Source organism: Corylus avellana, chromosome 7 (genome assembly GCF_965113065.1).
Source record: "Corylus avellana chromosome 7, dhCorAvel1.hap1.2, whole genome shotgun sequence".
NCBI lineage: Eukaryota > Viridiplantae > Streptophyta > Magnoliopsida > Fagales > Betulaceae > Corylus > Corylus avellana.
The window spans coordinates 8,315,502-8,334,952 of record NC_142496.1 but is presented as its reverse complement, the minus strand read 5'-3'; the positions used below and the strand labels follow the sequence as shown (position 1 = coordinate 8,334,952).

Genomic DNA, 19,451 nt, shown 5'->3' with positions numbered 1-19,451 from the left:
ATTTCATCACTTCATTGCTCTACTTTTTAGTGGAAAACAACAATCAAATCTTTTTACTTTTCTACACAATAATAAGAATTATACTCTAGTGTTTTATCATTCCTTGTGGATCGACCTTGTACTTACTGAGAATTATTACTTGCGATAGCTTGCATTTGGGTTTCCATTCTTTTTGGCACAGCACTAGCGCGTTAGCCTCATCTGAGCTTGTAAATACGCGATCAATAAAAAGGACATTGCCATCAAACTTAAGTTTTGACAATGCAAGTACCATCTTCATTTTTTTGTCATTACTCAAGTACCATTTGTGATACAAATTGAAACCGAAGTAGCAAAAAATAAAGTTGTTAAACCAAATGGGGCTGAAAGATATTTAACCCTTATTTTAATATAAACATTTCTCTTTTTTCTCTCATCTTTCATCTTTTTGTCTTTAATTGGGGATTGTATTGAGATTTTGTGAAAAAAAAGTGAAGGTAGGTAGAAAATTTGTATTTTGTAAAGAAATAATATTTTAATAGTATAGAGAAAGGTAAGGGAAGCTATTGTAAAATATATTTTCATAAGGAAGCAAAAAGTAATTTTATGTCTTAAATTTAGAGAAAATCAAAGAGAAGCTTTGCTAATGCTATTACAAACTGCAGCTGCATCGCGGTATGAGCTACCTAACAAGTGACAAGTCTTCTCACTTTCCTTATTTCCATTGCTTTGTTTCTTCTCTTGTAAAGTCTTCCACCTTCTTCCCCTCCCATTTGTATATATAGTATTATCTCTTGTAACTGAAATATGCAATAGAAACAAAACAAGATGTAGCCTTCTACTTTATCCTCGTGTTCTTCTCGATACTTCTTCCCTTTTTTCTTGATCTTCTCTCTTTACAAACCTTCAACTTCTTCCTTCTTTAATTCTAATACATTTTCCCAATTAAAGTTTAAGAATTTCTCAAAAAAATTAAAGTTTAAGAAAACATTAGACTGATAATTTTAAGAAATTAACTACTTAGACTTTTTTCCATTTTATATTTCCATCATTCCACACGCATATACTTTACACGTAGAGGAGGTGAATCCTGCGACGACCATGCAAAGACTGTACGGATTCTGGGCCCACCAAAAGCAGTTCTATGAAAAAAAGGTTTTAAGAAATAATCATCTTCGAAGGGGGTCTACCGTGACTATACAACGACCTGGGAATCAACTACCTTGGACGAATACTTTATCTGTTTACACCGGCGAGAGTATCGATAAGGTTGCTACACAGGACTCAGGAGAACATATAGTGACAGAGTAGCAGGACAGACATGCTTTCCACGCATCTACTTTTTTTCCTTCTCAAAGATTTCTTCCCCAATAAAAATGCTTATATGTTCTCCTGCTTTTTTCTGTCATCATTCTTTTTCCTTTCTTTCTTTCAACTTTCATGTAATTTTGCTTTTAGTGTTAAGAAAAAAACAGTAGTTTAGATTCAGAGTACTCAGGCCAACCTCTCCGAGAGCATAATGGAGTAAGGAGAGAAAGGGGAAATGTCAGTGACACTAGCTGCCGTCCCAATATTTTTCCACGTCTCTTCGTCTTTCTTCTGTTACTCTTTCTAAGCTACAATGCCACGTCGAGGCCGTGGCAAGCAACCTCACTCTCGCCAGGACCAGCCGTCTCCGGCGGCTCATCAAGGCTTTGGAAGAGGCAGTGGTGGAGGAGGAAGTGGCCCGGGTGCTCCTTCAGGCTTCTCTCCAGCTGCTCCGCCGACCGCTTTTTTATCAGTGGCTCCTCCGGCCACTTCTTTTCCGGCAGATCCTCTTCTAGGATCTGCTTTTCCGGTCGCACCTTCACCAGTCGCTTCTCAGGCTGGACCTCCTCCGCTAGCTCTAGCTTCATGGGATTCGTCTGTGGCGTCGAGCTCGGCTCTGCCACTGGTTTCAGATTCAACCTCTGCGGCTGCTCTGAGCCATGAAATCGACGAGAAACTTACATTGCAGGTTCCAGCGCCTCTGCAATTTCCTTTGATCTTTTCAAAGAGGCCTGGGTACGGAACCATCGGAAAGAGAATCGCTGTCCGAGCAAATCATTTTCTTGTGGAAGTCGCGGACAGAGATCTCCATCACTACGACGTGGGTAGCTGTACTCAAATACTCTTCTTTTTTTCTTTTTCCTTATATATATATATATATATATGTGTGTGTGTGTGTGTGTAAAAAGCCGGTAATATGCATTTATAAACGAAATTCTTGTTTATCGTTCTGTTTCTTCTATTATGTTTTATTTGACTTGAGTGAGATATAGATATTCATTCTTCCCTACCATTTTGCAAGATTTGCAGTCTTATTGGGTTGTTTTCGAGATGTTACATTGTTTTTAATTTGAGATATACTGTGGATGAAGGTGTGATTCGTGTGAAGTGGGATTTACATTTGCATTCGTGGAATGTAAAGAGTGGTCCATATATGGAGATGACATTTTTTTTTTTGTCTTTTTTGTCGAAAGCCGAAGCAATTCTCTTTTGTTTTGTTTTTGTTTTTTTTTTTCGGGGGTTCATCACGCATTTATTTGTGGATAGATGATGTGTTTTGTTGTTTTAATTTAAATTGTTATAGGTTTCCATTAAACCTGAGGTTACTTCAAAGGAACTCAACGGAGTTATAATTAGCGAGCTGGTTAAGTTGTACAAAGAATCACACTTGGGTAACCGAAGTCGTGCATATGATGGGAGGAAGAACCTCTATACGGCAGGGCCATTGCCGTTTATGTCGATGGACTTTGTTATCAACTTAATTGACAATGATGATCATCGTGCCTCATCATCTGGTTCAATGAGGTATTTTTCCTTTTTGGAGTGTGTCTGTTCGAGTTTATCTCATCTTTTTCAAGTTTATTTTTTCATTTTTCATTTTATATGAATGCCTTTCTCCCCCCAATGTGCAGAAAAGAATGTACGTTCATAGTGACAATCAAGTTTGCTTCTAAGGTTGACATTCACCATCTTCGACAGTTTTTGAGCGATAGGCAAGTAGATGCTCCAATGGAAACCTTACAAGTTCTTAGTGTGGTTCTTCAAGCGGCATCATCAGAGATGTAATCTATTTTTTTTCCTCTTAGAATTGTGTCCAATATTGGTTGTATGAAATATATTAACTTGGTGAAAGTTCGATTATAGGTATAATGTTGTGGGGAGGTCATTTTTCCATCCTCAGTTGGGTCAAGAGGGTGAGCTGGGTAGTGGTATAGATTACTGGAGAGGGTATTATCAGAGTCTTCGCCCAACCCAAATGGGACTTTCCCTTAGTATTGGTATTGCTTCCCTCCTCTCCTTTTGGGATTCATGTAGAGCAACTTGTTTCAGTAGGAATTGCGCTGACATTACCTTCTTTTTGACATTTGATTCTCATGTTGCAGATGTGTCAGCTAAGCCTTTCTATGAACCAATTCTTGTGACAGAGTTTCTTGCAAAACATTTTAATTTCAATTTTTCAAGCCTTCTGTCTGACCAAGATCGTCTGAAGGTTACTTTTGCTAATATAAGATTTGGTGCTCTATGATTTAACCATGACTTTGAATGAAAGATGTAAAGAACTTGCATCTTTGTTTCCTTTTAAAATCATTGGCAGGATGGTGTCCCTTCTCATGCACTACATATATTATCTTTGTTTTCCTTTCCTGCTATTTACTTGAGAAAGTTTTTGCTTACAATTGTTTGTTGATGCATGGACTAGTTATTTCTTTTCTTCTTTATTTTTTTCAACTTTTTACTCTGTTTCTTAAGTTTATGGAGTAAAACTATTTTCATCTTGATTCCCAGATTAAAAAAGCACTGAGAGGAGTCCAAATAGAGGTTACTCATAGGAAGTATTTCAACAGTTACAAAATCACTGGGGTAACAACACAACCAACTAGCGAGTTAAGGTGAGTCACTACGATTCGTTTCTCTCCCTGTCCCATAAGAATATCACTTACCATGATGGATTGTAACTGTCTCTATCTCTATTCTTTGCATTTCCTTCTGCTGTGAGCTTTTTTATTTTGGTGATTATTATTGTCCGATTTTTGTTCCTATAGGTTCACTCTTGATGACAAGAAAAAAAAAATGTCACTCGCTCAATATTTTTGTGAGAAATATAATATTGTGCTTCAGAACGTGAATCTGCCTGCCCTTCAAGCTGGGGGTGATGGAAAACCTATTTATTTGCCAATGGAGGTGGTCTCATTGCTGTAGATAATTTTTTTTCCCTTTATTTTATGTCTATCTTTCATTTTTGTTTATGAAGGAATTTCTTTGTGTTACAGCTTTGTAAGATTGTTGCTGGACAGAGATACTCCAAGAGATTAAATGAAAGACAAGTAATTAATCTATTAAGAGCAAATTGTCAACGGCCTCAAGAAAGGGAAAATAGTATCAAGGAGGTAGCTTGATGTTGTTAATTTGGTGATAAATTGTCTTTATCTAGTTAATTTGTATGAGTCCATAAATTTAACCAATATGGTTTCCTAGAAATAAATTGAATGGAGAGTTGCTTATGTCAATAACATCGAGATAGATTGTTCTCTTTTGTACAAGATGGTTAGGAAAAAGAATTTCAATGGCAGTTCGCTCGTAAATACAGAGTTCGGAATTCAAGTAAGGGATGAACATTCATTGGTTGATGCTCGAGTTTTGCCATCTCCAATGGTAATTTTCGGTCTGTGTTTGTTTGAGCTATTTAGACAATCTTACACTCAAATTTAATCTCACTTTCACTTTTGCAGCTTTTATATCATAATACAGGGAGAGAACAATGGGAACAACCTAGAATGGGACAGTGGAATATGATAAACAAGGTTACATCATAGTTTAATTTTGTCGTTGGTTGCTTGGTTCTAGCAAAGTATGCTTGTTTCTTTTCACCTATCTACTGGCAACCAGTAAATAACATTACAACTACTTTGGAAGGTGGATTTGTTGCATCAAAAGTGCTCACTAAGACTTAAAGGGAATGGTTATTGAAATGATACACAGGGACAGGACATGTGCTGGAATCATGAACATATTATAAGCTAGACTAACGTTTGTGATGCTGATATTGTAGAGAATGATCAACGGCGGTCGAGTTGAATTTTGGACATGTGTGAACTTCTCTAAACGAGTGAAGATAGATTTCCCATTTGAATTTTGTGACCAATTGATCAACATGTGCAATAGGAAAGGAATGGTACGACTTCATGATTAAATGATTACTTTTGATTGCGCGCATGACGTACAAATTCTATTGTGAATCTAAATAATTGACTTTGTGGATGCTTTTGACTATCTTGCCAGGTTTTCAACCCAAAACCTTTGATTCCCATACGTTCAGCCTATTCTATTCAAGTTGAGATGCCTCTCAAGGATATTCACAAGCAGTGTGTGGCTAAGTTGAAAGAAATTGGACAAGAAGGAAAACAACTTCAGCTATTGATAATTATTTTGCCTGACTTCATTGGGTTGTATGGTGAGTAATTTAATTGGTATTTAGATTTCGTGATTGTTAGAATAATGAATATTGATTAAATGATTAAATTTACTTCTTCTTATCATCTTAAAATTTTAGGATTAGTGGTAGTTTAATATGGTATCAAAGCTAAAGGTCCTGAGATCGAACATTCTCCAACATTTACCTCTCATTTTAATTAAATATTCCACATGTTGGTCATTATCTATTAAAAGGGAGTTTGAGCACACGCGTGATGGAAAGTGTTAAAGTAATAATGAAGTGATTAAATTTACATCTTCCCATCAGCTTAAGCTTTTAGAACAAGTGGTGATTTAACATGGCATTAAAATCAAATGTCATGAATTGGAAAGTCATTGAATCCCCCATTTAAATTAAACATTTCACATGTTAGGCCTTAGTTATTAAAAGAGAGTTTGTGCCTACATGAAATGGTGTTTTAACATGGTAAAGGACCAAAATGTCTTAAATTCGAATCTTGTCTTAGTCATTCACCCCCATTTAAATTAAACATCCTATTTATGCCCACACATGAGCGGGAGTGTTAGAATAATGATTAAATGATTAAATTTAGGTCTTCCTATCCGTAAGTTCTTGTTGGCTTAATTCGGTAAGCAAAATGGTGACCAAAAGTGCCAAGATTCATCATCCATTCAATTACTGTTCGGATGAGAAGAAGTGCCGTTCGGATGCTCGAAGAATTCTATTTTCCCCGAGAGCCTCGTCTGCAATCTCGTTTGCAATCCCATCCGGACGAGCTCGTTAAACAAGGATTCCCAAGAGCCTCGTCTGCAGTCTTGTTTGAACCCCGTCCGGACGAGCTCGATAAACAAGAATTCCCAAGAGCCTCGTCTGCAATCTCGTCTGAATCCTGTCCGGACGACTTTTATTAAAAAGGTCATATCTTGAGTTTCAGGCCTCTGATTGGAACAATCTTTGTGGCGTTGGAAAGCTAACTCAAGGATCTACAAAGTAATGTTTCACAAGGTTTAGCTAATTCCAATGTTTACTGGGTCAAAACGGGCCATAAAGAGAAGACTATGAAGCTGGGCGGAATGGCTCGTGTGCAATCTCGTCCGGATGAGATTGCAGACGGCCATGTGTTAAAAACACATTCTAGCTGTGTTTTGTTGTCCAGTCCGGACGGCACATGTTCCCGTCCGGACGCCGCGTACCTGTAACAGTTTTAAATGAATATAAACTCTTTCCTAGGTCTAGGTATGATGGGACTATTATAAATACATCTCTATAGGAAGATAGAGCAACGAATTTCTGATCTAGAATTCGCCGTTGTGTGCTAAGAGAGTTTGTGACATAGAGAGTTTGTTCTCTCTCTTAGAGTGATCGTTTGTGTTTATTTATTGATTGTTGAAGTAGAGTTAATCGGAGTTCCGGTGAAAGGAGATCACGTAGAAGGATTGTGCCAGCTGTCTCTGGAAAGGGCTATTGTGGTAGAAGGCAAGTGGATCGCTTGTCTTATACAAGATCGTGTCAATTGCAAAGGTTTTGTAAGTGTGAACGTCTTGTAATCCTTTATTCTTTTACTGAGTTAGTTGATTTCCTGGGTTTGGCTGCCCCGAAGAGGTTTTACAATTAGAGAGTTCTCTAATTGGTTTCCTCTTCGTAACCAAAATATCTGTGTTCTTTATTGCTCATTGCATATCTGGTTTTGGTTAATTATTATTTGTTAGGTCAGATCTATTTCCGCATAATATTGTGTGAAACACCTATACATTCAGAATAGGTGTCGTTCGGAATCGTATATAGAATTTTCACTATCAACTTAAGCTTTTAAGATAAGTGGTAGTTTAACAGTGAAAGAACCATTTTATTTTGCTCAAAAGAGTACTTGCTTTCCACAGGAAAAATTAAACGAGTATGTGAAACAGAACTGGGAATCATTTCTCAGTGTTGTCAGCCCCATCAAGCATCAAAGCTTAATATGCAATATCTGGAAAATGTGGCCCTCAAAATCAATGTGAAGGTCTGTTCCATTTGATTCTTGATCATTGTCTCTTGTAAAATTCTTGGGGTTTCAATTTTTGAACTGAAAATTAAAATCTTTACAGGTTGGGGGACGTAACACTGTGTTAAATGATGCTATTCAAAGAAATATTCCTCTTGTGACTGATCGCCCTACAATTATATTGGGTGCGGATGTGATCCATCCCCAGCCAACAAATGTCTCTTCTCCTTCAATAGCAGCGGTATGTTTTGTAGTTTTCTTGCCCCTTAATAACTTAGTTGTATTGAATGGTTCAATTGATTGACACAGGTAGTGGCTTCCATGGATTGGCCTGAGGTCACCATGTACAGAGGAGTTTTCTCTGCACAGCCTTCTCGTGTTGAAATTATCCAAGATCTCTATAAATCAATTCAGGATCCTGAAAAGGGCTTAGTTCATGAAGGAATGATTAGGTTGGAAGTTGACATGCATACTACTTTATTGTTGTAGTTGAATGTTTTTTTTTTTTTGTGTCTCACCCCATTATCCATGGCCTCTTTGCAGGGAACTACTTATTGCATTCAGAAGATCAACTAATCATAGACCTCACAGGATTATATACTACAGGTAAAATTTGTTTTCAATCATGAAAAAATTATTATTACTATTATTATTATTATTTGTATTATATCATTTTGTTTTACTTGGCAGAGATGGTGTCGGTGAAGGCCAATTCAGTCAAGTCCTATTATATGAGATGGATGCAATAAGAAAGGTATTATAGATCTTGCTTTGAAGTGTGAACTGAGTCACCGTATGGGGGATACCAAGATGTGTTGAGATAAGAATGCCTCCATAGTTTGTAATCAGAAGGAACATTTCACAAAAACTAAGAGCATGTTTGAGATTGCGTTTAAGAAATATAATTTTTCTTTTAAGCAAAAGCTTCATTTGTAAGCTTTTATCAAAAGTACGTTTTTGCCACTTTTAGAGTAAAATGTCAAAGTACGTATGAAATTTTTAACTAAACATGTCAGTTTTTATTTGGTATAAGTTTTTAGGTACTAAAAATACTTTTTAAGCTCTGTAACGCAATCTCAAACAGGGTCGAAAAAGTTTCAAAAATCAATATGATTGATTGTTATATTTGATTTGAATCTATCAACGGCCCTTTTTTTTTTCTTTCATTTTTTATTTATTTTTTTAATTTTTTGTATTGTATATTGGTTTAAATTAAAATTAAGTTATGTGTACAACATAACAGTAAAAAAATCACTCATGTTTTCTATGTGATTTTATTAGTTTTTGTAGTTTCCTTATGTTGAGCATGGTTAGTTTGATGCAACTCTAATTTGTAAGACTTTCTTCTAGGCCTGTCTCTCGCTAGAGGATGGATATCTACCGCTTGTTACTTTTGTCATGGTGGAAAAAAGACATCATACACGGCTTTTTCCTGCGAATCATACAAATCGTGATCAGACACACCAGAGTGGCAATATTCTACCAGGTACCTAAGTTTAATCTCCATGTGGTTTTCTAGAACACCACTGATTTTGTTGAATATGTCTAGGCACTGTTGTCGATACCCAGATTTGCCATCCAACGGGGTTTGACTTTTTCCTCAACAGCCATGTTGGAACTCAGGTAAAACTAGAGCAATTTAGTGGAATTCACTTTACCTTGATTGTAAAGGAATAATTTGATTTTTCATTTGTATTGCACTTGTAGGGAACTAGCCGGCCTGCATACTACCGTGTGTTGTATGATGAGAACAAATTCAGTGCAGATTCCTTACAGATGTTAACAAACAATTTATGTTACACGTAATGTCCTTTTGATCCTCGGTTCTTTTGACTTCATACCATGCATAACAAAACATTTCTATTTTCTGTATTTCATTGCTCACTACATTCTTTTTCAGCTATGCAAGGTGCACTCGATCAGTTTCAATAGGTTTGATCTCCTTCTTTATTTTTATTTATTTATTTTGATCTAAATTAGCATTAAGTAGTGGATGCTATTTCCAGCACTGAAATGATATTTGCGTATGTAGTTCCTCCTGTGTATTATGCCCACTTGGTAGCTGTTCGAGCACAATATTACATTAAGGGTGAGGCATTAGACAGTGGCTCTACAAGCCGGACCCTTCCCCTGATCAAGGATAACGTAAAAGATGTCATGTTTTATTGTTGAAATGACATTTTGTTAGAGGATAAACCTCAGCTCACTCTTCTCCTCCTTTCATGCTAGACAGCAGCCAAGTTGATGTAGATTGGAATTCAAGGCTTATCTTATCTTATCTTATCTTTTAGTCTTTTATTAGGTTTTTTTTGTTAGTTGTTTATTCTATCTTATCTTTCAGTCTTTATTTGAATTAGGTTTCTTTATTAATCTTTTATTTGGTTTAGTTGTCTTTTGTAGACTTCTAAATTAACTTTATTTCATTGTTATCTTAGGACTAGAAGTCTTGGGCTATAAATATACGCTTATAGCCTTTAACAATTCAGTTATGATTATTATTGAGTTTTGTTTAATAAGAATTACTTAGAGTTGAGTTTCTTCTTTGTGTTCCTTCAAAACCTAGAGAGTATCTACCTTTTGTCAAGAAGATTTTTTAGATCATTGATAGAATCAAGATCTAGAAGTATTTATCTACTGCTTAATGTTATTATTTGCTACAGCCCACTAAGTTACGCTGCATCAGTTGGTATTAGAGCTCCAGTTTTCTTTCCATGAATGAGGAGGAGCAACCGTCTGGCAGACATGAACAAGGTGTATGTGCGCACGGAGGCAGTACGTAAGAAGCAACCGGTGATTCGTTTGCGGCACATGGAGGAGAGGTTTGGTGGTCTAACCGTGCGGAATGAGGGGTGTGCGCGCACCCAACATGGGGTCCCTACCGATCACTCGGCCGACATGGATGGTCCAAGCGTTTGTCGTCGTCAACCAAAACTGAGATACGTGGGGGTGGAAGACAAATTTATCGTCGAGGGTGAACCTGTCAATCCTTATGCGGGGCACGGAGTGCGGAAAGAATTTCCAATGACACAAGCTCATGCTATATCACGGGACGCAGACGTCAATCTCGACATCCGAAAAGAAAAAATAGAAAATTCCTACAAAAAAAAGGTGTCTTGGGAGATGGCGGAGGTCAAGCATCAATCGGTGTCCCGATACATTGGTGGTACGTACCGACAATTTCAAACTACATGCACCATTGGAGGCAAGGTGGCCAAGCTTGTCATCGATCCAAGGAGTGGTATGAATTTAGTCTCGGAGGAAGCAGTTCAGAAGCTAGGGCTTGAGATTGAGAGACATCCTACTCCCTATCGGTTGGAATGGCTCACGAAAGGAAACGAGGTAACGATTTCTAGACGTTGTCTAGTGTCTTTTTCTATTGGAGCTAAATATGTGGATCATGTGTGGTGTGATGTGGTCGACATGGATACGTGTCACCTATTGTTGGGAAAGCCATGAAAATATGATAGAGCTGCTATCCATGATGAAACAAAGAACACGTACAACTTCATGTTTGGTGAAACCAAATTGAAGTTGCTACATAGCCCATGGGCGGAGCCAAAAGCTTCACAAGGGGATGATCAATCCTTTGTAGCCAAGTAGGAGTTGACGGACAAGGAAAGTGGCATCAAGGGAGAGGTGCCGGGGCCGATAAAGGAGCTGTTGGGGAGATGTGTCGACATAGTCCAAGCAAAATTACCGAAAGTGATGCCAACATTGCAAGACATTCAACCTCAACTTGATTTGGTACCGCAAACTAATGTTACTAATCATCCGCACGACATCAAGAGTTCTAAAAAGCTTGAAGAATTGGGGAAACAAGTGGAAGAGGTAAACCTTTTAGAGAGTATCGCAATTTTTCATGAAGAAGAGAAACCCTTGGAAGAGGTAAGTCTTTCGGAGAGTTTTGCAATTTTTCATGAAGAAGAGGAACCCTTTGGAAGAGGTAAATCTTTTGGATAGTTTTGCACTTTTTGACGACAATTCTACATATCATGTGCCTGATAAGAGCCTCGAAGATAAAGTCTTCGATTTTAGTGTTGAGCCAATTGACTATGTTGATTTCATTGGGATAGATGCTATTTTATCAAATTATTCTAACCAAAATTGTGATGAGATCTATATGGTGGAGAAGACTTTTCTATCAAAGATTGAAAGGATCTTTATGAGTTCTTTGGGGATTCTCATGGCTTGTGGGAAGAGCAAAGCACGAGAGAAGCATGACAAGTCTACACAGCAAAGGGGTGTGTGGGGATTTCAAGACAAACATCAAGGTACTTCGATGATGAGAAGCGTCACGCTTATTGTGGAATGTTACCTCGTCTTGATCTTGAGGAATGGTGAGTGGAATGAGTTGATTGGGCATCCGAAGGACCGTAAAGAACCGGCCGAATTCGAGGATGAATTCTCTCCAACATGGGGAGAATGATGCAGATATAGTTTAGAACGGCTTATCTTATCTTATCCTATTTTACATTTCAGTCTTTTGTTTAAACTACGTTTCTTTGTTAGTTTGTTATTATATCTTATCTTTCAGTCTTTCATTTTGAATTAGGTTATTTGTTAGTCTTCTATTTGGTTTTGTCTTCTTTCATGGACTTCTAAACCAACTTTATTTCATTGTTACTTTAGGGCTAGGAGTCATGGGCTATAAACATATGCTTATAGCCTTTAACAATTCAATTTATGATTATTATTGAGTTTTGTTAAATAAGAATACTCAGAGTTGAGTTTCTTTGTGTTTTTTCCTTAAACCCTAGATAGGCTCTAGTTTTTAAGAAGATTTCTTAGATCCCTTGATAGTCACAAGGTCTAGAAGTATTTATCCACTGCTTAATGTTGTTATTCACTGCAGCCTACTAAGTCACGCTGCATCAGATGATGCAGATATAGTTTAGAACGACTTATCTTATCTTATCCTATTTTACATTTCAGTCTTTTGTTTAGACTAGGTTTCTTTGTTAGTTTGTTACTCAATCTTATCTTTCAGTCTTTCATTTTGAATTAGGTTCTTTGTTAGTCTTTTATTTGGTTTAGTCTTCTTTTATAGACTTTTAAACCAACTTTATTCATTGTTATTTTAGGGCTAGGAGTCTTGGGCTATAAGTATATGCTTATAGCCTTTAACAATTCAGTTTATGATTATTATTGAGTTTGTTTAATAAGAATTACTCAGAGTTGAGTTTCTTCTTTGTGTTCCTTCAAAACCTAGAGAGTATCTAGCTTTTGTCAAGAAAATTTCTTAGATCATTGATAGAATCAAGATCTATAAGTATTTATCCACTGCTTAATGTTGTTATTCACTGCAGCCCACTAAGTCACTCTGCATCAGTTGGTATCAGGGCTCAATTACTTTCCATGATTGGGGAGGAGCAATTGCTTTACAGACATGAACGAGATGTACGTGCGTATGGAGACAGCACGTAAGGAGCAACTGGCGATTCGTTTAAGGCACATGAGTGGTGGGCCGAACAATTGTCGTCACCAACCAAGACTGCGATACGCAGAGGCGAAGGCAAATCTATCGCTGAACCTTGGCAACACACGGAGGATCAATTCAGGGCTATGAGGGATCAAATTGAAGACCTCACTACCCAATTATCCAACTTGTGTGGTCAACATGGGAACGGATCTAAAAGCCCATTTGCGGAACGCCGAACGCACGGACGTCAGCACCTTGCGCAAGCTCATGCCAATCAGTGGGTAAGTAGATTCAAACTCAAAATTCTGAAATTCGACAAGGATCTAGAACCCGACAAATATCTAGATTGGGTGTTGGCTGTTGAAGACGTTTTTGAATTTAACGGGATGCCTGATGAGCAACAAGTCTCTTTGGTGGTACATACATTCCAGGGAAGAGTTGGTGCGTGGTGGCAACAACTGAAGAGAACCAGAAAGCGGGGAGGCAAATTGAAGATCAATAGTTGGGAAAAACTATTGAAATATATGCGCGTCGCTTTCTTACCCCATAGTTATACCATGGGCCAGAAGTCACAAAATTGGAGACAAGGGTCTATGGCTGTGACAAAGAAAATAGAAAATTCCTACAAAAAAAAGTGTTTAGGGAAACATGAAGTGAGGCGAAGAGTCCACGACAGGCCAATTGGGCCCTTACTTGCCAACCACAAATTCATAAACCGAATCCATATTCTGTGGAGGAGGAAAAAGAATCTGTGGATGAAGAGTTTCAGGAGTCCGAATTCATTGATGAAGAGTTTAGACATGAAGATGTTGAAGATCCTTCACAAGGATTTGTGGATTGGGATTCCCCACCAACCTATGATGACGATGTCAATGAGGAAGAACCAAGTGAAGGACATTTGGCATCTGACCTAGAGGACGAGTACAAAGAGGATGGATTTTCTCCCATGCTTGATGGCCACTACCCTGAAGAAGATGACCAAAAGGAAGAGTACAAAGAAGATGGTTTTTCTCCCATGTTTGGCGGCCTCTACCTCGAAGATGATCAATTGGAAGAAGAAGAGCCTACGGGTGACATCGACAATTATAAAGAGGTTGATGAAGACCGTTCAGGTGAAGTGTCTAATTTTAATGGTGAAGAGGTTGATTATGTTGATTTCATTGGTGTTGAGGATATTTTAAATTCTCCTAACAAAGATTATGATGAGTTTTATGCGGAAGAGGAAAATTATATGTTCACAAGGGAAACAACGGTTGACCCGTCTTGGAGTATCTTCATCACACATGAGAGGGAGAAAGAACGAGAGATGAAGAGCAAATCTGAAGTATTGTCAAGTAGTGTGTGGGGCTTTCATGACGACCATCAAGGTATTTCAATGATGAGAAGCGTCACGTTTATTTTGGGATGTTGCCTTGTTTTGATCTTAAGGAAGGGCGAGTAGAATGAGTTGACTGAACATCCGAAAGACCGTGGAAAAGACAGTCCGAATTCGATGACGAATTCTCTCCAACCTCGGGAGGATGATGTAGATTGGAATTCAAGGCTTATCTTATCTTATCTTATCTTATCTTTTAGTCTTTTATTAGGTTTCTTTGTTAGTTGTTTATTCTATCTTATCTTTTAGTCTTTATTTGAATTAGGTTTCTTTGTTAGTCTTTTATTTGGTTTAGTTGTCTTTTGTAGACTTCTAAATTAACTTTATTTCATTGTTATCTTAGGACTAGAAGTCTTGGGCTATAAATATACGCTTATAGTCTTTAACAATTCAGTTTATGATTATTATTGATTTTTGTTTAATAAGAATTACTCAGAGTTGAGTTTCTTCTTTCTGTTCCTTCAAAACCTAAAGAGTATCTAGCTTTTGTCAAGAAGATTTCTTAGATTATTGATAGAATCAAGATCTAGAAGTATTTATATGCTACTTAATGTTGTTATTCGCTGCAGCCCACTAAGTCACGCTGCATTACAAGTTTTTCTATTTTCCTCTATTTGTTTCATGCCTAAAAGCACTAGCAGCAGATGCCTTACATGCCATTCATTTCTTTATGTTTAAGAAAAATTTCAAAAAAACTCAAAAATCTACTCATATCAGATTTCCTACATTTAACCATCCTTAAGAGTTATTGCAGTGTTTCCTGATGTGTAGGGAATCAAAAATGGTTTCCTATACATTATTTTAAGGGTTAAATACCTTTCAGCCCCCTGTGATTTAATAACTTTATTTTTTGTCGTCTCGGTTTCAATTCCTATCACAAATGGTACTTGAGTAATGGATACAAACAGAAATAGTACTTTTGTCAATTTATCGTCCAAAATTTGACAGAAAGCCAGGTCAGCATCATTAAAAAATTGACATGTGTCCATATACTAATTAAAAATAAAAAATCAAAAATTTTAATATTAAAAAATTAGTAAAAATAAAAAAAATCAAAAATAAAATACCGAGCCACCCCTTTCCCTTTGTTGGCCACCCCATCTTGCCCTTAGGAGTGGCTCCTTGCTGGTTTGGGTAGATGAAAGGAAAAGGAACAAATGGCGAATTGCAAATAGATTCCGGTAGTGTCGCTTCAACAGACTTAGCCCCGATGGGTGGTTTCAGTGCTGCAAGAAATGGGAACCGCAAAGCTCAAGACCCAATACCAATTCCTGTAATTGATCTTTTGTTAACTTGCACTCACTTCCCAATGCACAATAAATGACTGAGCCGGCCTTGAAACGACCTAGCCATTCAACCCATTTTTGTTCCAAAGTACAGGCTGGTGGGATCTACTAGAATTGGTCCTGAAACAATCACGAGCTTCTCAAACTGGCTCACAAGATAGTCAATACAAGGCCGGTCAATTTCTCTACATGCCCAGAATCCTAGCCAATAATAGTTTAAAAGTGCTTAATTTCTCTATTAAAGTAAGCATTATTGTATTTTATTATGTTCTAATTCTTGCATTTTATATTTAGGGGAAAATGCAGTTTACTCCCTGAAGTTTCAAGAATTTTTCAATTTTAGCCCCAAAGTTAAAAAATTAGCAATCTACCTTCCTGAAGTTTAAAAAATTGACAATTTAAACCATCCGTTTAATTTTTTCGTCAAAATGGACGAAAATCTATGAAATTACATCATTACCCTCAAGCTTTTTGAAAAATATTTCCGTCAAATTTAACGGAAAAATTAAACGGAAGGTTTAAATTGCTAATTTTTGAAACTTTAGTGGGGTAGATTGCCAATTTTTGAACTTTGAGGTTAAAATTGAAAAACTCCTGAAACTTTAGGGAGGTAAACTGCATTTTCCCCTTATATTTAATTGTGAAATATTGGTTAATTATTAATCTTAAACTTAATTTGGTATATTAATGCAAGAAATTGTGTTTTTTAGGAATTGTCATAATTAGCCAAGCCAAGGAGTGAATAAGACAAAGAAACAAATTGCTAAGTAAAAGACAAGAAAGAAAAGCAACATAAGTGGCCATCAAAACAAGGGAACAGAAGTGAGACTAAAGGAGAGAAGAAGCCATACTTGTAGGCCCTATCGTGAAATTCTCACCAAAGAGACCAACGAGGAGTATAATTAAAAGGGAAGTAACGTGAAACGTGAAAGCTTGAGAGAAAGAAAGAAAGAAAAAGAAAAAAAAAGGTAAAACCAAGTTGTGGGCCCATGTATATAAAGAAAGCAAACAATGTGTGGGGATAGCAAAACAAAGAAAGAAGAAGGAAACAAAATAAGAGTCTTTTCTTTAGTGTGAGAGTGGAACGTGGACAAGAAACAAAAGAAAAGAGAGAGCCCATATTGCATTAAAAAATTATGAGTGAAAACCTATTCTTTTGAGGAGCACGTAATTCAAGCCTCATAGGAGACTTCTATATGGGGTTCCGTTTCGTCTAGGAAAAATGTCAAAAATGTCAAAAAAAAATTACAAAAAATCATTCACAGTAGACTTTTTAAATAAGCCCTAAACATTATGATCACTAAAGTGAAACCTAAAGCATTAGGTTGCACTGTAGCGTTCCCATCCATTACTATTAAACATAAAAAAATATTCTCTCATCTCACGTGCCTCTATGCACGCTACCCCTTCTTACCTTTTTCTTTTGCTGAAACTTTCATGGTACAAAAAAAGAAAGTGAAAGTAAATGTCTCAAGAATACGTAATAGAATGTTAGATAGGTCCTTGAATCCCTAGTTATTTTCTCATTTATTTTTATGTAGTTTTATTTTACGTAATTTAGTTTTGTTAATTTCATCACTTTATTGCTCTCCTTTTTAGTGGAAAACAACAATCAAATCTTTTTACTTTTCCACACAATAATAAGAATTATACTTTAGTGTTTTACCATTCCTTGTGGATCAACCTCGTACTTACCGAGAATTATTACTTGCGATAGCCTACACTTGGGTTTGCATTCTTTTTGGCACAGCACTAGCGCTTCAGCCTCATCTGGGCTTGTAAATAGGCGATCAATAAAAAGGACATCGCTGCCAAACTTTAGTTTTGACAACCCAAGTATCATCTTCATTTTTTGCTATTACTCAGGTACCATTTGTGATACGAATTGAAACGACCGAAAGGACAAAAAATAAAGTTGATAAACTATATGAAGGTATTTAACCCTTATTTTAATATAAACATTTATTTTTCCTCTCTCATCTTTCATCTTGTTGTCTTTAACTGGCACTACAAAAAAATTGTATTTTTTCTGACGTGTCAGGTAGTTTGACACGTCAGAAAACGTCAATGACGGGGCCTTTTTGACGTGTTTCACGCGTCAACATTATAAGTGTTAGAAATGAAAAATTTCTGATGTGTCAAGTTTCAACCCGTCAGAAATTTCTGACGTGTCAAATTGTGACACGTCAGAAATTATTTTTTGATGTTTCAAATTTGACACGTCAGAATTTTCTGACGTGTGAGAACTACCACGTCAGAAAATTTTCTGACGTGGTACTTCTGACGCGCGTCAGAAAATTAAAAAACTAATTAATTAATTATTTTTTTATTCTGGAATTTTTTTTGAATTAAAAATTTATTAATTTAAATTATTATTTTTTTTTTGGGAATTCCTCTGCACGGCAACTCCCTCACGCTGCCGTGCAGATCTGTGTTTCTCAACACAAATCAAAAAATAGCTGTGTTGAGAAACACAGCTATTTTCTGCAGTCGTGCTCTGCACCAGAGATCGCACCATCTCTGCACTATGGTGTACAGAGATTGATCTCTGCACACCATGGTGCAGAGATGGTGCGATCTCTGCACCATCTTCTTCCTCGATCTTCTTCTTCTCTTCCTTTTTTTTTTTTTTTTTTTTCTCCCTTTCTTTTCTTCTGCAGCTTCTCTTCTCTCTTTCTTTTTCTTCTGCAGCTTCTCTTCTTCTTCTCTTCTCCCTTTCTTTTTCTTCCTCTCTTCTCCTTTTCTTTTTGTTCTCCTTCTTCTGCCTAATTTCTTCAATCTGCCGTGGGAAATTAGGAGGGAAGAATAAATGAATGAGGAGGGAGAGAGAGTGTGGGAAAAATAAATGAGGAGGGAAGAATAAAAAGAGGAAAAAAGTGGAGGGAAAATAAGAAGAGAGAAAATTTTCAAAATTTCGGACTTTTTTTTTTTTTTTTTTTTTTCCTGATGCACCAATTTTGGCACGTCAGAAAATTCTGACGCGCCACTTTGGCACGTCAGAAAATTCTGACGTATCATACTAGTACGTCAGAATTTTGTGCTATTTTTAGCACGTCAGAACAAAAATTATGTACTGTTTGTCACGTCAGAAAATATCAATTTTTTTGTAGTGTGGGGATTGTATTGAGATTTTGTGAAAAAAGTGAGGGTAGGTAGGAAATTTGTATTTTGTAAAGAAATAATATTTTAATAGTATAAGGTTGTAAGGAAAGTTATTGTGAAATATATTTTCATAGAAAAGCAAAAAGTAGTTTTATACCTTAATCTTAAAAAAAACCAAAAGAAAATTGCTCCTAGTGCTATAACAAACTGCAGCTGTATCGCCGTTTGAGCTACTTGACAAGCGACAAGTCTTCTCACTTTCCTTATTTGCATTGCTTTGTTTCTTCTCTTGTAAAGTCTTCCACCTGCTTCCCCTTTCATATGTATATATAGTATTATCTCTTGTAACTGAAATATGTAACAGGAACAAAACAAGATGTAGCCTTCTATTTTATCTTCGTGTTCTTCTCGATTCTTCTTCCCTTTTTTCTTGGTCTTCTCTCTTCTCTTTAATTCTATTACATTTTCCCAATTAAAGTTTAAGAATTTCTCAAAAAAATTAAAGTTTAAGAAAACATTAGACTGATAATTTTAAGAAACTACTCAGACCTTTTTCCATTTTATATTTCTTTCATTCCACACGCATATACTTTACACGTACGTAGAAGGAGGTGAATCCTGCGACGACCATGCAAAGACTGTACGGATTCTGGGTCCACCAAAAGCAGTTCGATGAAAAAAAGGTTTTAAGAAATAAGCATCTGCGAAGGGGGTCTACCCTGACTATACAACGACCTGAGAATCAGCTACCCTTGGACGAATACTTTATCTGTTTATACCGGCGAGAGTATCGATAAGGTTGCTACACAGGACTCAGGAGAACATATAGTGACAGTGTAGTAGAA

The 19,451-nt window shown here is 36.7% G+C and overlaps 2 protein-coding genes across 2 annotated transcripts; both read left to right on the top strand.

Moving 5' to 3' along the window:
- The first annotated feature begins 1,427 nt into the window (after window positions 1-1,427).
- LOC132183761 (protein argonaute 5) lies at window positions 1,428-9,709 on the top strand. The gene is made up of 22 exons (XM_059597173.2): window positions 1,428-2,107; window positions 2,591-2,811; window positions 2,919-3,068; window positions 3,151-3,284; window positions 3,390-3,496; window positions 3,793-3,896; window positions 4,050-4,188; window positions 4,278-4,394; window positions 4,549-4,659; window positions 4,737-4,808; window positions 5,057-5,179; window positions 5,287-5,458; window positions 7,321-7,442; window positions 7,528-7,665; window positions 7,734-7,876; window positions 7,968-8,030; window positions 8,115-8,178; window positions 8,775-8,910; window positions 8,974-9,047; window positions 9,132-9,226; window positions 9,325-9,356; window positions 9,457-9,709. Exons 1-22 carry the CDS (start codon window positions 1,601-1,603, stop codon window positions 9,594-9,596), a joined length of 2,964 nt encoding a protein of 987 aa, XP_059453156.2. The 5' UTR covers window positions 1,428-1,600; the 3' UTR covers window positions 9,597-9,709.
- A 385-nt stretch (window positions 9,710-10,094) lies between these two features.
- LOC132185910 (uncharacterized) lies at window positions 10,095-13,532 on the top strand. Its single transcript, XM_059599723.2, has 2 exons — window positions 10,095-10,763; window positions 12,731-13,532. The coding sequence occupies exons 1-2, from the start codon at window positions 10,140-10,142 to the stop codon at window positions 12,812-12,814; spliced, it is 708 nt and encodes a 235-aa protein (XP_059455706.2). The 5' UTR covers window positions 10,095-10,139; the 3' UTR covers window positions 12,815-13,532.
- The last annotated feature ends 5,919 nt before the right edge of the window (window positions 13,533-19,451 follow it).

Excerpts from the sequence above, each read along its gene's own strand:
- LOC132183761 (XM_059597173.2), top strand. The coding sequence starts at position 1,601 with ATGCCACGTCGAGGCCGTGGCAAGCAACCTCACTCTCGCCAGGACCAG. Across the intron at positions 2,812-2,918 it reads TCATCATCTGGTTCAATGAG|AAAAGAATGTACGTTCATAG; the intron begins GTATTTTTCCTT and ends CCCAATGTGCAG. Across the intron at positions 3,285-3,389 it reads GGGACTTTCCCTTAGTATTG|ATGTGTCAGCTAAGCCTTTC; the intron begins GTATTGCTTCCC and ends CTCATGTTGCAG.
- LOC132185910 (XM_059599723.2), top strand. The coding sequence starts at position 10,140 with ATGAGGAGGAGCAACCGTCTGGCAGACATGAACAAGGTGTATGTGCGC. Across the intron at positions 10,764-12,730 it reads GGCTCACGAAAGGAAACGAG|CCCACTAAGTCACTCTGCAT; the intron begins GTAACGATTTCT and ends TATTCACTGCAG.